This window comes from Cupressus sempervirens, chromosome 8 (genome assembly GCF_028749045.1).
Source record: "Cupressus sempervirens isolate cs-2001-9-10 chromosome 8, ASM2874904v1, whole genome shotgun sequence".
Classification (NCBI taxonomy): domain Eukaryota; kingdom Viridiplantae; phylum Streptophyta; class Pinopsida; order Cupressales; family Cupressaceae; genus Cupressus; species Cupressus sempervirens.
The window spans coordinates 373,533,687-373,551,988 of record NC_143125.1 but is presented as its reverse complement, the minus strand read 5'-3'; the positions used below and the strand labels follow the sequence as shown (position 1 = coordinate 373,551,988).

The 18,302-nt window shown below is 34.7% G+C and overlaps 1 protein-coding gene across 8 annotated transcripts in view; it reads right to left on the bottom strand.

The window, feature by feature from the left end:
* The window catches only part of LOC149542864 (S-adenosyl-L-methionine-dependent methyltransferases superfamily protein), a 196,125-nt gene extending 178,762 nt beyond the window's left edge, over positions 1-17,363 (bottom strand). For 5 of the 8 annotated variants that reach the window (XR_016355540.1, XR_016355541.1, XM_089797780.1 and 2 more), the window contains exons 1-2: positions 17,095-17,332; positions 8,974-9,172 (exon numbers count right to left, since the gene is read on the bottom strand). Coding sequence is in view for 6 of the 8 variants with exons in the window: in XM_089797780.1 (XP_089653906.1) it covers positions 8,974-9,172; positions 17,095-17,194 (299 nt within the window). In the remaining 2 variants the exon portion in view is untranslated. Of the gene's footprint in view, positions 1-8,973; positions 9,173-17,094 lie in introns of all 8 variants that reach the window. The other 3 variants (XM_089797777.1, XM_089797779.1, XM_089797778.1) reach the window with 3 other exon arrangements.
* Between the last annotated feature and the right edge of the window lie 939 nt (positions 17,364-18,302).

Sequence of the window (18,302 nt, the reverse complement as noted above, 5' to 3'; positions counted from 1 at the left end):
CAGAGCCCAAATCACAAATCCAAGATGTAATATGTCAATAATGAATTAGAACTTTCTCTTTACCTCCTTATAACCCACCATACTTAGCTCGAACCCTAAAAATGTCTCCATGTGGCGTTGGGTTATAAAATAATATATTTGTCATTTTTAAAGTGGTCAAGTATCCAAAAATTGACCTTTTTCCCAATAGAAAGAAATCCGTTCACCGAAATGCTCGGAGTCAAAAGAGAAATATTTAGAAAAGTTCAAGACCTTTCCAACGAGCTATTACACCAAGAAATACTCATCCAGATGAGGCCAAAAAACCCCTTATTACTCCAAAATGGGTATAACTTAGCCTTATTTAAATTATTAAAATGCTAACTTAGGAGAATATTTAAATATATTAAAGTATTTCCCAAATAGTGAATTGATAGCCCAAAACACCTATGCAAGGTGAAACTAATCTCGTCACCTCCTGTGACTGATGCCGGATAATCTGAAATAACTGAGAGTCTCATCCCACAAAAATAGGGATACTCCTAAAAAATAGGAATGTCTCCGAATCTCCCAAAACTGAAACCATAGAATGATCTCGTAGAGACTCAAGAATGTAACCCATCTCCACCTCCTAAAATGTAGGAAACTCCTCTTACAATTAAGGAACTGCTCTCAACTACTCTCCTACTATCTGAAACTCCAGATTCGAACACTATGTACCCTAACTGAGTCCCTAAACACCACTGCCAGCCTACGAGACTCTAATGATAGGCCAACTCTATCGTCTCTGATGTCCACTTTAGAAAGAGGACATGACATGTATAAAATAAAAGATGATTTTTACAATGAGGCATTCCTAATATAGGAAAAAGGAGTGAAAAAAAGGTGACAACAGCTCAACCATCTTGACTTAGTTAAACTAGGGAAGAAGATTTATTGAATAACATGTACTGAAGCTTCATGTAATTGAGTTACATGTAATTGCATTACATGTAATCTATCTTCTGTAATCTACAAAGCTGAAAAAGCTCTTGAAGAAAAAGTTGAAACTGTTCAATCAACTTGTGGATTCTCAGCAAATCTAAAGGCTTTGTACTTGATGATGCAATCGTGGATGATCATAGGATCGGGAGTCCCTCTATTCCACATCACTGTATTCTCTTTGATGAATTGTCAGTTATCATTTGAAAACTCAATGTGATCAAGTTGTGAATTCTCCTTTGTCAAATTTACACATTCTGGAACTTCTAACACTTTGAGAGCCTTTTCGATGTTGCTCGCATGTAAACCCGAAACAACATTCCCTCTCTTCCTCTCTCTTCTTCTCTCTTTTTTTTTAAATCAAAGTGCTTTGGTGCACTTCGATGCGAACTCAAGCTCTAGGGAAGCCATTAGGAAAGTGGAGACCAAATGAATGTCGCTTCTTTTGATTAGAAGCATATCTTCTTGGCAGGATGTCTCTACTCTTTGAGGAAATTCTGACATATCTTGAAGAGTGCATCGCAGCATGAAGATCAAAACTTCTTCCAATGAGATTGGATCAATGAAAACTTTGGGATTTGAGTTACAATGATGGATCCATGGGGGATGGGCGTTTGAAGTATGAATTAGATACTTATTGAACGTTTTGGAAGGCTGGAAATGAATGGAACAGCTTGTACTCTAGGCAAAAATGACCCAAATTGAGGTTTAGATGGTGGATTACGTGTGAGAAAAATAGGGCTTTTGCTTTGGGAGACCAAGAATGCAAGTTGAAAGCAAATAGATGTGTGTAAAATGATCATTTTGGTATTTAAAAATGTGACTTTATTTATGAGAGGTAATTACATGTGGTAAAAATTCATCATTTTTACTTGAGGTAAATATGCAATTGGGTTTGGAAGATGCAATTTCATACGTAGGAAGATGGAGTTGGAATGTGTTTGGAGAATGGATTGACATGGAAATGCACTTGCATTCTTGAGTGAAAATATTCTACTTTTCTCCAAAAACAAACCAAAACAAGCAACAAATATATACAAAAACTACATGATAAAGGAAAGACACACCTCTTACTTTTGACTCAACTTTGACAACTCCAAAGCTTCTCTTTGTATGCAATTTCGTTTTTGAGATGGAAAAACTTTGCATTTGCAACAAAGAGAAAGATTTTTAGCTTATTTAATGACTTAATGCAAAAAACTAGGGCTGCATTTGAACAATTGGATGATAAAGAGCCAAAGAACACAACATATTAGCAAAACAAGAAAGAAATGCAAGCAAAACCAGATTCTCACACTTATTTGGAGAGCAAAGAGCAAAATTTGGAAGAAGAAAAAGTTGGAATGAACTTGTTCCTCCAAAATCGGGTTTAGCAAGTGTGTTTGCATATAATGACCAAATGCCTTCGAAAGATTCAAACCTTCACTTCAAATCATGGTTTGTAGATGCAAATGCACGTGCAAGATATTGCAAATGTCTTCTAAAGTGCAGCTTGCATTTCTCCAAGTGATTTTCATATTTGAAAAAGTTTCTTCAAGGCAAAATCGGGTTCTCCAACTTGCATTACATGTGCATGTATTGGCTGCAAAAGCTTCAAAAATTTCCTTTCCTTCCAACATTTTATGCAAAATCGAGGTTAGAAGACCTATTGTATGTGTGCTTTGCCTCAGAATGTCCAAAATCGGGTTTGTAATGCCCAAACACATGTTTTAAATGGGCAATTCAAGTGCATTTAAGCCAAAATCGGGTTCTCAAAGGGAAAATGCATGCAGCGTTTGGCTTTTTGAAAGAAAAATTGGTGGCTTGGAAGCCTTTTACATGCCACATTTTTTCCTTTAGAGTAAAACGGGTTGTCAAGATGCATGTGCATGTTTTAAAAATGCAATAAACCCAATCGCTTTCACTTGAAGGGCAAAATTAGGGTCTTGAGATGCAATCGCATGTCAAATTTTTTGGTGCAAGAGGTAAATCACACTCTCTGAGTGCATTTAATTATGTGAGGAAAACACATGCATTTGGGCGTTTTTGGAGTTGAAGGCCAAAATTGGGGTCTCCACATGCAAATACATGTTTTCAATATGCAATATGGATGCATGTAAGTCATATTGCAAGCAAAATTAGGGTCTCCAAAGGCATTTGCATGTGCACCAAGCCAAAATTGCACTCTAGAGATGCAAATGCAAGTTTTTTGATAAAAAGTCAACAAACAAGCATGTAGTGCAAAATTGGGATCTTGAGAGGTGATTGCATGTCATGTATTTTCCCTTAGGCCAAAATCGCACTCTCAAGATGTCAATGCATGTTTTAAATGTGCAATGCATTTGCATGCTTTTACATGTCTAAGCCAAGTTCAAGCTCTCTAGATGCATTTACATTTACTTTTTCTTCAAAAATAACATGTAATGGAGTTTCATCACTTAAGTTTTCAATTTTAATTTAATTAAATACGTTGATGTTTGTATTTTCTGGTATTGTATATTGGCCACCTTAGTGTCATAGCTTGTTGGAACCAAGTTGAAAAGTTTTAAATCTTGGGCATAGGAAACAATGACCTTGTGTGTCCAAGTATCATAATATTGTTGAAAAGGTCATTTTTAGGGAGTTATTAAATTATGCTATTCAAATACGTGCCTAAGTATAAAGCAGAGATTTTAAGTGAAAGAAGTACGTAAGAAGCTACATGGCATTTCGTGTAATGGTGATTTTCAAATGTTATAAAAGCACAATGGGAAGGATTGATCATTCATTATATGCTTATGTTTTCAGGAAATTGAAATGTTGAAGGGTTTCAACGTGGGGTTTGAAAAAATTAGAGATTTCTCATTTATGAGTTGCACTTTGAATTGGTTCAATTGCCAATGAATTGTGCATCTGCTGGTCTGCATTTTCCATTTGAATTTGGAGGTAATTTGCTGTGATTCAATTATCTTATACTGTTGCGACATGGAGTAAGGAATAAAATTAAGTTTGGCATCTACATTCTCTGCAAGGACAATAACATTGATGCCATTGGGAAGGATCTATAATAGCTGTGATCAAAACTAATGAAGTGGCATTCACATTTCCTACATCTGTAATCATTAGTATTCGGAGGTGTGGCTCTTTGTTGAGGCTGCATTTTAGTTATTTCTAGCAGCATTTACATACTGTTGTGTTTCTACATCAAGTGATCTGCTATAAAGGTTAGCGTAGATTCTCATATACCTCTGCTGCAACTTGAATTCCAACGTCAGTCTTGCAATTCCAGGTTCTTTTGAAATATAAAGTTCATTGCATAAATGTGAGAGAATTTGAGAGCACTTGTTATTTTAAAATATTAAGTTCATTGCATAGTCTCCTCAAATGCCACCAACCAAACATGTTATGCAGATAAAAATTCCTCCAAATGTTATCGATCAAACTAAAGGTAATTGAGCATAATAAATAATCTCCTCCAATCATTGTTGCCCAGACACAGGGACATCGCCGTTCACCCAATCCCTGCACACACCAACCCCTCTTTCCTCAAGCAGTAGCAGATACAACCCCTTCAACGCTTAAAAAATAAGCAAACACTTCGTAAAGCCCCATCAACGCCATTCTTTGAGTTAAATTTCAATATATTTACTATATTACCATAAATACTATATTATAATATTATGTGAAAAATAATAATATTTACTCATGGAAACATCTTATAATAAATTAATATTTTACAGATTTCTGTACAGACAAATTTAACCCAAATTTCGAAAAAAAACTAGGTTTCTCATATCAAAAAAATTATTATGAACATTTTGCGCAGGTTTATCCATCAATTCCTCTCCATCTCTTGGCATGTTACGTACATAATGAAAAATTTCAGTTGAACAGAAACAAGAAAGAGAGATGTCTCACTCCATAAACTAAAGAAACAAGCCCTAACTTTCGATATTGAACATCTTGAATTGAGGCCCTATTATTCATGTCATTCTCATGTGAAAATATCCCATGCCATCTCTTGGCTAGAAAGGTAATGACGCAATCTTATTCACATTTCCCACATACATTTGAGAAATGGGTAGGGGACTTTGCCAAGGTAAGGTTAGATCTTGTTTGTTGAGTTTTCTTCTCCACCTTCTATTCTTTGTCCACCAGCCCAAGGAATCATTCACTATAATTCTTAAGAAAATAAAACTTCCACTAAGAATCTTTGCCACACTGAGCCAAATCCTAAATCCAACTCAAATTGGACCAAACTATGGCAATTATAAGTATTTTATATATATATATATAGATTAGTATGTTACACAAACCCAAACCTAAGAAATAAATTTGTCATATTGCATACCCAAATCAATAACTTATCCACTTTGACCAAAAGCGCATTTTTGACCTGCCAAGCCATATTGCCATATTTTTAACTTAAAGGAACACATTTTGTTTTATTTTGAAGTTGACTTCTTCTAGGCCTTCAAATTTTCATTTAAGTGACCAAAAGCATAGTTGAAAGACTCACCAGGGCTGGAAAAAAGAATCTCAATGAGAACTCGGCAAGAACTCAGATTATAAATTTGCTTAACATCAATTAGAAATGCATTTTTTGTGAAATTCAATTTGGAGATGCATCCAACGAGTCAATAAATGAGTACATAAAAGAAACAAGTCTGGATATATTCAATTGATTTTGATACAAATTGGGTACAAAATAGCATTCTGATGTTCAATGTTGATGGTTGGTAGCCTAATAGTTTAAAGAAAAATTAAAGTAGCAAATTGTTTTTGTAAAACTAAAAGCAAATACAACACCAAGGCATTTTACATCTTTCTCTTCCCAGCTCTAGAATAAACTAGGGGAGAGGTAGAACTAGAGGGTCTAGTTCTAAGAATCCGATGCCGTTGCACCTCCTCGCTATGACAAGTTGTGGGTCGACCTCCATCCTAGAAGCAGATGTTGTTAGCATTGACAATGACTCCTTGTCATACTCAACCTCCGCATCCTCACTAATGTCATCAAATGTGAATCCAAATCCACCCTCCATAGCCTGCCTCTCCAAATCATAGATGTCATCCTTCACAAACAAGGAGACTACTCATGCATTATCCAAGCACTATAGGGACCTATATCATCCAAATTAGTTGGACCACTTGATATTTCCTCTACCTTTTGTGTGTGCAATTGAATATTATATTGCACAAAGACAAGATGATTGAGACTATTCTGAGCTAACTTACGCCTCTTCTTCTTGTAGATGGCCTTAGACAAGCTCTAATTGCACTTACAATTGAATGAACTAGGAAAGTTTACCCCTTGGCACAAAATCATTGCAATGACCTTGTTGAAGGTTAAGAGGATGCTTTTTCACTGGAGGAACAAAATGAATCAGTCAAAATGAAATTACAATGAGTTTATTTTTTATACAAGCATTATATTCTTCTATTGCCAAGTTTTTGGCAAAAACTTGCAAAAACTCAGCTAGTTTTTGTAGTGAGTTAATGGCATAAATATTTGTGAGCCTAATAAACTCACAAGTTTTTCACTACTCAACGACTATTTCATCTATGAACAAAAGCATGCTTATTTACTTGTTGAGCCATTTTTCACTAAGTAACCAAAACTTAAAAGCATACTTTTTTCTTGCTATTTCACTTTTTCCACTCAAAGGAGCAATTGTTTTGCAAGTAGTCCCAAGGCCAGCACTTTTAACCCACTAAACAAATTTTTTACTTAAAAGAGCCCTTTTTCAGAAAATAGTCCCAAGCAACACACTTTTAGAATAATAATCCTAGCAAAACCACTTAAATCACTCTTTCAAGTTATAAACAAATTTTATACTAACTCGTTTTTTTGAAAAGTGTTCTTCTAAGAATGGTTAGCCGAGCAAAAGAACTCAAAAACCTTTCCCTATTTAATTTTTGAGTCCAAGTAGAAAACTACATGCTTTTGGGGTTGAACCACTGGTAGTGAGAAATTATTTTTTGCTTTCATTTTGGTAGAAACATCCAAAGCATGCTCCTAAGGGCACTCAACCTTGGTAAACTCGCTTAAAGCTCACATTTTTGGGGATATTACCAAATTTTGCTACTGAATCAATTTTGTACCCAATAAAGTGCATCCCAAGATTCATTTTGCTACTTTGCTTTATACTTAATCAAGTTTCCACACCTCACAAAGTGCGCTCTAGGAGTCATCTTGCCACTTGGTACCTAAGCAATTTTTTGCTCATATGACAATTCTTCCACTCCAAATCTTGATATCTCAACTCCAGACTTGTCCATTGACATAACAAAACAACCATTACCTTCTTAGGGCAATGTTTTTCACTGAAACATGTGAAATTGACAAAGGAACATCAACATTCAATAACTTTTATGTCAAACCAACAAGAAAACTTGTTAAATCGAATTACAAGGACTTTAGTACAAACAAAAGAAAATTGAAGGGATACAGCACTGGATACCATAATAATAAGCTTCATTTATGTTCAAGAATGTGTTGGGATAAGGTGACTCAGCCTTACCACGATTTATCGTTTTATTTGTGCTTTCTTGGAAAGTTGCTAAATGAAGTTTGATTCTTCCATAAGAAAAGACTTGTAGAAAAACATAAAGCTTATGTTTTTTAGTGATTTATTCTCTTGTGCTTTGTTTTTATGCAAGGGTTGTGCATGAAGTTTCTAAAATAATTTGTAGATGCATTGAATGTAGACGCTTTAGAAACAATTTTCTCTTGTACGAAAACTCTATAAGTACAAGGCATTGTTGTAGAGAACTATGGGAGAGATGACAAGTTATTTGCACAGGGTTATGCTACCGGATTTTCTCTACAATAGAGCAAGATGTAAATCTCCATGTAAAGGCTGAAAATGTATTGTAACTTGTTGCTGAATAATACATTAGCTTGATGGTTTGGAGGGTGGGGTTTTTACCTGAAAAGGTTTTCCCCACATATATCTATGTTCTATATTCTGTCTTATTCTTACTTTTATGATTGTAGAATAATAATGTGTATGTCGTAATGTTGCTGAAATTTATTTAGAGCAATAAACTGCAATCACTTTCCTTTAAGGTTTCAATTGTGAGAAACCAACTATGTTTGTTTCCGTTTTTATGGCATAGTAGTATGCACTTATATTTTCTTATTAGAAGCTATTCAAGAATTTATTGAATATAGGATGTGCATACTGATCTTGGATAACTTTCTGGGGTGCTCTCATTTCCCTTCAGAATGGTCATCTACCCTTTTATTAAAGTACCCATGAATATAAGCTTCCAATTCACCAAAGTATCAATCGGTCTTACAAACACTCCACAGTCCAAACTCAAAAAAAGTTATGGTGAACAACAGGACCATTATATTAAGAGTGTTTTCTAGCATCTAAGTTCAAAAATTTCTTCTTGCTGAGAAAGAACATTCAGTTGATCCTTGAAGGCTCTGAAGGGTATCTTTCAACTAATCCAACAATTCAGAAACTAGAATGGAAGCATAATTTAGTATTTTTTAGGATTGGCAAAAGCTTTGCTCAGTTATTTAGTACAATTAAATGTTATCACTGACGAGAAAAAAATACCAGAACTAGGGAAGAGATTTAGCATTCAAAGCTAGGTATTGCAGTTTGGCTAAAAGATTTGCTCACTTAATTATTGCACGAAAAGATTACAGCTGAACTGGAAAAGAAATATTATAAGAAGATGGCTTATCATTGATATCTAGATGTTTTATCTTTGGCAGCTAGAAATCAACTGCCATGAGCAACACCTTTTGACAGTGCCAGGAATATCAATAGTTTAAGAATATCCAATGAAGAAATTTATGCAAACAAATTTATGTGAATGACCAAATGACACTAAAAGACTTCATGGACTCCACATGCAAATTATCAACCATGATTAAACAAGATATTTATGGACTTTGAGACATGATTACTCAAAACTTAGTCATACGTGCAATGCATGATGCCATGAACAAATCTATAGAAAGTGATATATAAGGATTCCATATGTAATTAGACATGATTATGCCTCATGTAATTTAAAAGGTTCATAGACACTCACAGCAACATAATACTAACAGCTCTTTGTGATGGTAAGGTGTATTCAATCAGTACATCTTTTGTCCCAGTTGATGATAGTGGGTCCACAGTAGTTCCCATATAGTCTTCCTGGTTAAGTTTAACCATGCAGTTTGCAATTAAACCAAATCCACCTGCTGGCTTCCTTGAAATTTGTTTTGTTTGCTCTTGAGATACGAAGGCTGTAAATTTAAGAAAACCGCTTGTAAGTCAGAGTGCTACTACAACTTAGAACTTGAGTTTCATGGACAAGTAACCTAAGATGAATACAGCAAGGGCCATGGTAATCACAGTACAATATAGGGCTTTTTAGCTAATACATGCATTGCACATCAGTTAATTTTCAACATTGACTAATACTCAGAGAGATCTTCTACCAGAATAACCTATACTGTGCACTGAGCAGTAATTTTGACGGGGACCAAATGTACTTCGTATTAAGCATCATTACTATCTTTGTAGATAACATTTAATGCTTACAGGGAAACATATAACAAAGCTGTGGTCATTTGAAATTTGGCCAAATCTCATGCAATTTTGGGTATGAAAATGCCCTTGACTATATGATTTCCAATCAGTTTGCAAGGACGATGATCCATGAAAAACCTATAAATGACCTGTGGGAGTCATTAGAAATTACAGCACAAATTTTGAATAATTATCTAGCAAGTGTATTACTGGTCAATTAATCTTCAACTTTGATTAATACTGTCTTTTTGGAATGCTCGTATATTGGGCACCATTAAATATTCAAAAAGTTGGTCACTGTTTAAGAATTTCTCGAGCATGAGCTTTTGGTAATCCTTAACCTATTTTCCTAAGTTTTTCCCATGGTGTATTTTCAGTGCCGATAAAGGAAAAATAATCTGAATAAATAATTTAAGTTGTGAAAAAAGGTGCCTTTGATCAATATTTTAGTTGACAACATATATTTAATTTTTTTAAAGGAGTTTGTGTCAATAGAGCGTTGCTAAGCTCAAGGTGTTGAAAAGTGATCATAAAAACACTTCATATTATCTTATTAAGAAAAACTAATTTTTCAAAGGTAAAAAACACAGTGCATTTTCAAAAAAAGCAAAGAACCAAAATGTAACAAAAGCCACAAATGTTATCTTCCCAAAAATAGCTACTTGTAAAGGTTAAGAAAGGAGGTTAGGTCTACAGAATAAGGGTTTATGTGGAATTTTAATTGTTGCTCGAGTTACCTCTTGTTTCTATTTACCTAAGTAGATCAAGCTTCAGGGATGAAAACCATCCTAGTTGGCTGTGTGGCTGCATGCAAGAACCACAATTGAGCTAAAAGTTCACAACTGAGTTTTAGATTAGTGGGTTCTTGGTTGTAAGTTGCACTTTTTGATTTTTTGGGTTTACAGAGATGTTTTGGGGTTTGTGTAGATTCAATATGTAATAACCCCAACCAGTTAAAACTTCAAAAAACACCAAATTCTTTTATAACTCAATTGTTTGACATTTCGTCAAACACTTTGCAAGCAAGCTCTGATACCACTGTAATGAACCCTGCTAGCTCTCAAACAATTTGTGATGAAGAATTTATTTCTTTGTTTTTGATGTTTTGCAATTTTTGATACAACAATGTAGTAGCAAGACAAAAGATATTGCAATAATAATTTGACCTCAAATATTTGGAAATTACATTGGGAATATACAGCTGAAATTTCAGATTTAAATATCAATTTAGATACTGAATATTTTCAGAAAATATCAACAACCCAGTTAATAAAATATCCCCTATTATCTAAATCAACAATACCCAAAAAAATTAGAAGTTACAATCCATGAACTCACATGTAGACGTGCCTTGAAAACCCTCTAAAATGAAGACTAACAACAGCGAAAGAATTCTCCAACGAATAAATGCAACTACAGATATGTTGCTCCCAAAATGCATATAGAAAATAATGCCCAACAACAAATATAAACGGCACTCCGCCAACTCCAAATTAACCAGAAAACAATTTGATATAACAATTCCAGCGAATCCCTCCACAAATTCGAGACCAACCTCCAGCAACAAGAAAAAATTAAATTCTGCTCAGCAATAGTTAATACAGTAATGACAAATCGTTACCTCTGCACAATTTGCTAAGAAATCTTGGAATAATTCTTAGAATTGGATCTACGATACTTCAGTTGTAGATCCCAAACCCTTATACTTCAGCAAGGGCACAAAAAAATCAAAATTCCAAAACGTCACAAAGACGACAAAGCAAAATAAGGTTATCAAACAATTGGATGCTTTCCTCATCAAATGTCCTCATATTTATAATCTCCAAATGGCACCAGTTTACCAAAAGAACTCCACTTAAGCAGTTTTATGTTCACAACATTAAAATATAATAGTGTCATTAATATAATTTATTAATTTCTTTTGACTCCAAAAATGACCTTTTCCACCATAACTTAATATTTTGACACGCAAGGCCACTGTTTCTTGTTCCCACGACTTAATTCGTCCCGGTTCCAACGAGCTATGATACTGAGGTGATCAACAAACAACACCAACAAAAATAGCAACCTCAACATATTTAGATGAATAATAATAATAATTCACCTGTCTTGCGAAAAAAGCTAAAGAAGCATTAGAATTAAAATTTGACAACACAAAAGTGGCCCTGATGATGAAAGATGATGAATGAACCTGACGGGGTGACTTACTATAAATAGACGCTCCCTCCAAAATTCTTGGAGCTCAAACCGAAAGCTCGAAATAAAAACTGAGAGCATCACCCAACTCCTCTAACTCAATTAAGCTCATTGAAACCAACAGATTGACTTACTATAAATACTAAGTCCCTCAAACAAAGCCAAAACATGCCACAAGCTACTGAAAAGCCTATAACCACACAACTGAGACCCTCAAATCCCACTGTCGGCTCACAAGGGTCTCAATGGTGAACTAACCTAGCCAACTGCAAGACCCTGCTAAAAATGGGGACATTACACAATACTTTGTTGATTTAAACATTCCAAAAAATAAAATAATTATACCGTGGGGTGGGGATCTGATTTTATTTCTAGTGGTTTGTGCTATGTATAACACACACACAAAGTGTATGTTTGTGGTAGGGGGGGGGCTTGGGCAATTCAGAAAAAATGAAAATCTGATTTTAATGTGAAAGACCAACTAGTGGAGAACTAATAAATCAACAATTTGGATTGGAAATAACAATGGTAGTATATCAGATGACAGATTCAGCTAAAACACATGTTCATCTCTCCAACTTCTTTTTGGGTGATTATTTTTTAATTTTCAATTTCATGCCAACAATTTGACAAAACGGTCATTTTTTAAACAATGATGAAATATTTGAAACCAATTGAAATATGAGTGTAAATGAAACGCATCCCTCGTTAAAATAATCTAGACAGTATACCACTCGATTCATTTTCATTTGAATATTCTCATTGTATTAGATCCTTGAAAGGTACAACCATCAAATCCTACTCTGTTTTCTATCATTATCCACCTTGCACAGCATGAATACTAATCAGGTGAGTTAATCTGCTATTTTGGCATTGATAAAACTTTGTTTGCATTCACTATCAGCAAATTTCACCAAAGTGGTTCCATGATAGTTTTAAACAGTAAACTTGCCACCAACCTACACTTTCCAATCAACTTTCCTCAACTCTCATTCTTACTCCATATACTAGAAAAAAGGTTGTCCAATTATTTTTGGTGTAAAATTGTCCATATATGTTAAAGAATAAAAGGTTGACTTCAATTAATTAATTTAATTAAAACTGACTAAAATAAAAGTATATTATAAAGTCACTTTATTTAATAAAATTCCCCTACTTGTTTGAGAAGCAACTCCATGCGAGAAATTCTAAAAGGTTCACCAGGTTGTTTATAAAAGTGGGTTTGCAAATCATCTTGGGATGTTCAGATGTTATGTTAATTTGATAATTTTATCTGGTGCATATGCATTAGAAGGATTTCTGGAGAAGAAAACCGTCAGAAGTTGATTGAACAGATGGACGAAAGCCTAGTTCTTGGGGGTGGATTCACGATGGAGTTCACATTGGTGACAAATTTATAATCTGTTTCAGAAATTATAAAGTATTTGCAGTTCTGAGGTAATTTGTAATTGTCTGAGAAGGAATGATATGCTACTCAGAAATTGTGGTTGTTTTTGAGAAGAAAATACACTACAACTCAATATTGAGGAACGAAGGTATTTATTTGATTTCATAAATCAAAGATATTATTCCGACAACATAAAAACATTACTTGGGTACGGTAATAAAATATGTAGTGGTGATTTATTTTATGGTTTGGGCATTAGTGGAAATGGCTCGTGGATCCCCAATTTTAGTTGGGACAGTTCATATAATTTCCACTACTTCATTTGTTTGTCATGAATGAAATTCTCAATAAATATTTCATCAGGGCTAATAAAGAGCTAATGTTTGATAAATGCATAGCGTCCCCAATTTTCATTGGGACAGTTCATATAATTTCCACTACTTTATATGTTTGTCGTGAATGAAATTCCCAATAAATATTTCATCAGGGCTAATAAAGAGCTAATGTTTGATAAATGCATAGCATAATCAAATGACTAATAATTGTCAGACTATAGTCACAAAGAAATATTGTATTTCCGCCAAGATATATTATAGACAAATATTATTGGCAAAGTATATTGAAATATTTTTTCCATGAGTGGTATTTGGGCCTGAACTATTTGGTTGACCCTTTCCTGAAGCCCACATCTGAATGTTAATTCTGGAGTTTGGTGTTATTCACCTGGAAGTCATCACATTGAAGATCCATGGGTATTGCAGCAATTATAGTTGCTGGGTGCAATTACATTACACCATTGGCCCTCCACATCCTAGCATGATTCTTACTTGGAATGGTTGATACAATTTGATTGAAGACTCTATCAGAAGGTGCAGAGCAATCAAAGAAATGTCTAAGTGTTGTGCTGACAGATGCAGATATTACCAGTATATAGCAATGGACAATAAATATACAAGGGTGATATGTAAAGAACCTCAATCGGTTCTAACTTCAATTCTAGTGGTTTGACATTTTGTCAAACACTTATCATGCAAGCTCTAATACCACTGTAAAGAACCCTGCTGACTCACACTGTAGCAATGCTGGAGAATGTTTATGTTTTTGAAATTTTTTGCTTTTTTGGTTTTTTTAATAGTTCGGGCCAAATCCTGAATTCCATTCACCATTCTGCACCATCCCCATGCCAACTCAAGAACAGGCAGCCAATAATATAGACATTGCTAGCAGATGCAACACTGGTCTTTGCAAAACCCAAACCCGGCTCTATAAATGTAAATGCTGCTCCTTAAAAACCCACAATAACTTCGCCAATCTGGCCGCCGAAGGTAGATATATAAATGCAGATTTTAAATGCCAATTTCCAGCTAACCCTCACCTTCAAAGTAACAGTAAATTTGGGCAGAAATGAAGGCAAGACAATGGTGTTCAAACCAGGGTCGAACAACAGGAAATAATATGCACAATTTGGTATAACTCAGCACCAAATTGATTAACTGATATTGCAGAAATAATCTTCTGAATTCAAAGCACAATTCACTATATCTTTCAATAGCTCAAAGTGCAAAACAGATGGAAGAAGCAATCCTCTCAAACAGCTAACGCTGAAACCCTCAAGAGCTCTCAAAAATCATAAAATGCAAATGACAAAGAAATGATTCCATCCTTGCAAAACACTATATTTACAACATTTTAATGCAAAGGCTTCTTCTTCACACTCAATGCCTAGAGTCTTCACATATATACTTTTCACTTAAATCCCCTTTGTTTTATGCTCAGGCACATATTCGAATAATACAAATTATTAACTCTCTTTGCCTCCAAAAATGACATTTTCAACAATATCATGATATTCTAACACACAAGATCATTGTTTCTTTTGCCCAAGATTTAAAACTTTTCAACCCGGTTCCAACAAGCTATGACAGTAAGGTGGCCAATATACAATACCAACAAAAGAAACCTTAGCATATTTAATTAAATAATAATCATAACTCACTTGCCTTGCAAAAATGAATAGAGAAGCATCAGAATCAAAATCTGGCAGCACATGACCAGTCCTGATGAAGAAAGTCAATGAATGAACTTGACGTGTGACTTACTAAAAATAGATGATCCCTCCAAGATTCTTAGAGTGAAAACTAGAAGCCAAAAAAAAAAATCGAGAGCATCATTCAACTCCTCTAACTCATCTGAGCTCATCAAAACCATTTGATGACTTACCATAAATAGTAAGTCCCTCAAAACGGAGCCAAAAATACTATTGGCCACTGGGGAGCCTTATAACTCCACAAGGAGGTCCTCTAAACACCAATATCAGCCTACAAGGTCCTCACATTATTGCCAAGGGATGGTTTTGTAACCCTGTTGTCATCCATCTAGTGTGTATCCTGTTTGTTCCACATCCAACATAGATTAAACAATCTTTAGAGAATCTGACTTTCCTTTTCTTTTAGTTAAATTATGATAATATTTTGGTTAATGTGTTTGTTTTTTAAGAGATGGCATCAGAGTAGGGAAATTTAGGAGAGCTTATGTCAAAGTTTGAATGATGTTGTTGTCTGATTTATGTTGATCCTCGAATAGGATTTATGTTGATTCATTTAGCATAGCTAAAACTGACAGTAGCATTAGAAAATAATCAGAGACTGGCTATATATACCAGGTTACTAAATATGTTTTCTTATTGTTTATTATGTATTGTTTTTCCATACTTATTCTTGATGTTGGGTAAAGAGCTTTTGTTGTACAGTTCAGATTGTCGATGTGTCATGAGTATGCTTTTAGAATAAAGTTTTGGAAAAGATATTTTCCCTTACTTGTGGGTGTGATCTTGCAATGATATGGGAGGGGTGTTGAATGTGGATTTCCAAGGAAAGGTAGAAATGGAAATGTTTTAATTTCTTTCTATCTGTCAATTACATCTGATTTCAAAATGCTTCGGTCAGAGTTACTTCTGCATATGTTTATTGTATATGTTTGGTTACTTGTCTCATCTCCCCGCCACATTCATGATTAAGTTCTACATGTTAGGTATATGTACTATTGTAGTTAGTTTCACAGCTCACCAGATTCATCTGATCTACTTGTTCCAGGTTGCTAGGCTTTTTGGGCAGGGTCAAGGAGCTCTTCATGTCAGGAAGAGCCCCAGGGAGCTAACCAATTTACGGTTGGGTGGAAAAGCACCACATAGGCCACACTCCTATCTCGAGTAGAAGATGGAAAGATGTTTGAGAGCTCATGGGACAAGGACTTACTGATGGACGGATGTCCGACGACATCTAATGTCTCATGTATCATGTTGTATTTAGATATGCTCGATGAGTAGGTTGGCATCATTTGATAATGTTATGCTATGATATTTTGTATTAAATATTTATTCTTATTTTCCAAATTCTAGAATCAATAAATTCTTGTTGACTAGTCAGAATTGCATATTGACTTTGTCTTATATGCAACCTTTCTGCATTTTATGGATTTTGCTGATGTGACATGTTTAATAGAAATGTGGTCTTTACATCTTCACAAATAGTACTTTGCATTTTAACAATTTCAATCCTATTAAGATATACTGCATTGGCTGTCATTGATCCTATACTGCTGTGTTAAAACATTCTGAGGAAACATCTATTATGGGTTGAGCTAATTAGAGTCGTAACACTGATAGTAAATAACTAATGGTTTACCCCAGCCAAGGTTAGTTGACCTAAGACTGAAGATATACGATTATCAGCGCGTCTTAAGCGTGTCTCAAAATCCTGGACTTGTTCCTTCTCAGAAGAAACCTATGAATCCATTATTCGTTAGAGAAGACTACAAGGTGAAATCCTATCCTAAAGACGAGTAACATTATTTATAATTCATAATGAAGCATTTTAAAAATCTTCTTGTTCTTCATTTACAGCAATGTCAATAATCATTTTCAAACTAATTTGACATTCAGATGATATTCCAGTGGTACAAGAGCAGTTTGGATCTTTATTAATGGAACGCAAACATTTGGATTCGTTAAAAATTCAAAAGAAAAAAAATGGACTGTAATATGTTGCTAAAAACCTGGTTTTAATCGAGGAAGAAGAGATTGACGGAGGAGACGCCATCGGAGAGATGCAGATGAAAGGGCGGGTGCCGCCGCTGGCGATCTCTCCTCCGTCATCCTCAACTCTGCCCAAATATAGGAAAGAGAAACCAATCTCGCAAAAGCTGCTTTAAATTGCGTACAATGTATACAATCTGAGTTTCTAGGTGAAAATAAATTAAAGATCTAAGTAGAATTTCTATGGGCCAAGATCAAGAGAAGCTTAGTCAAGTCCCTCGCGATAATAATTTTAGGATATATGTCTAGATTTGGGTTTTAAGTAAGATTGGTAATTTGTTGGTGTATTATGAACTAGATTATATATATTTATATATATTACATTAAGAGTAATCGTTCTCATAATCTTGAAATTAAATGAAAATAGGTGTCTCGAAAATGATTACTCTTTTTATATTATATATCGGCAGGTCAAAAAAGAAACATCAGAAACCGCTGAGAGTATCAAAAGAAGGGGTCCGGCCTCACCACAAACTCAAAATATCAAGTATACATAGTAAACAGGAAAGAAGAAGCTAAGGAAGAAGCTTAATGTAAGACATCATAATGGGTATCAACCCAAGCAGTCCAACCAAGAGGACCCTCCATTGAAACTATGTTCTTTCGTTCCTGGATTTGTGTAAGCATGAAGAGCTCATCTTTCGTGGAGTTAATGTTCTTCCTGATTTCTTTTTCTAGCCTTTTGCAAGTTTATTCAAACATTTGAAGGTCATCGAAGGTCCTCCTCCATGCGTGACCATGCTTTAGCTTGTAAACAAAGAAAGTGTTGTGTCCATCCTTCAAGAACCTCTTCAACTTGTCTTTCTCCATCATCATTATAGTGTGGACCTATAGAAAGATTTTGAAGAATGTCAGTTTTTGAAAAAACTCAGTAAGAGCTCTAGGGTTACTTTGATACCTTTCCTCATTCCTGCATTTCCAAATATGCCAAAGGATGTTAGAAGACAACATATTCCAAAATAGATTAGCATCCTTTTTAAGCCCATCAATATGACCAGTGACAATTTCCAGAATACTCACATTTAAAGAATAACAAATACCAAACATGTTCCAGATTTCTTTAGCAAATATGCAATCAAAGAGGATATGTCTATCAGTTTCAAGAAGCCTGCAGAGGTTGCAAATATCAATAGTACTACCATCTTTTCTAATAGGGAGTCTGTCAAGC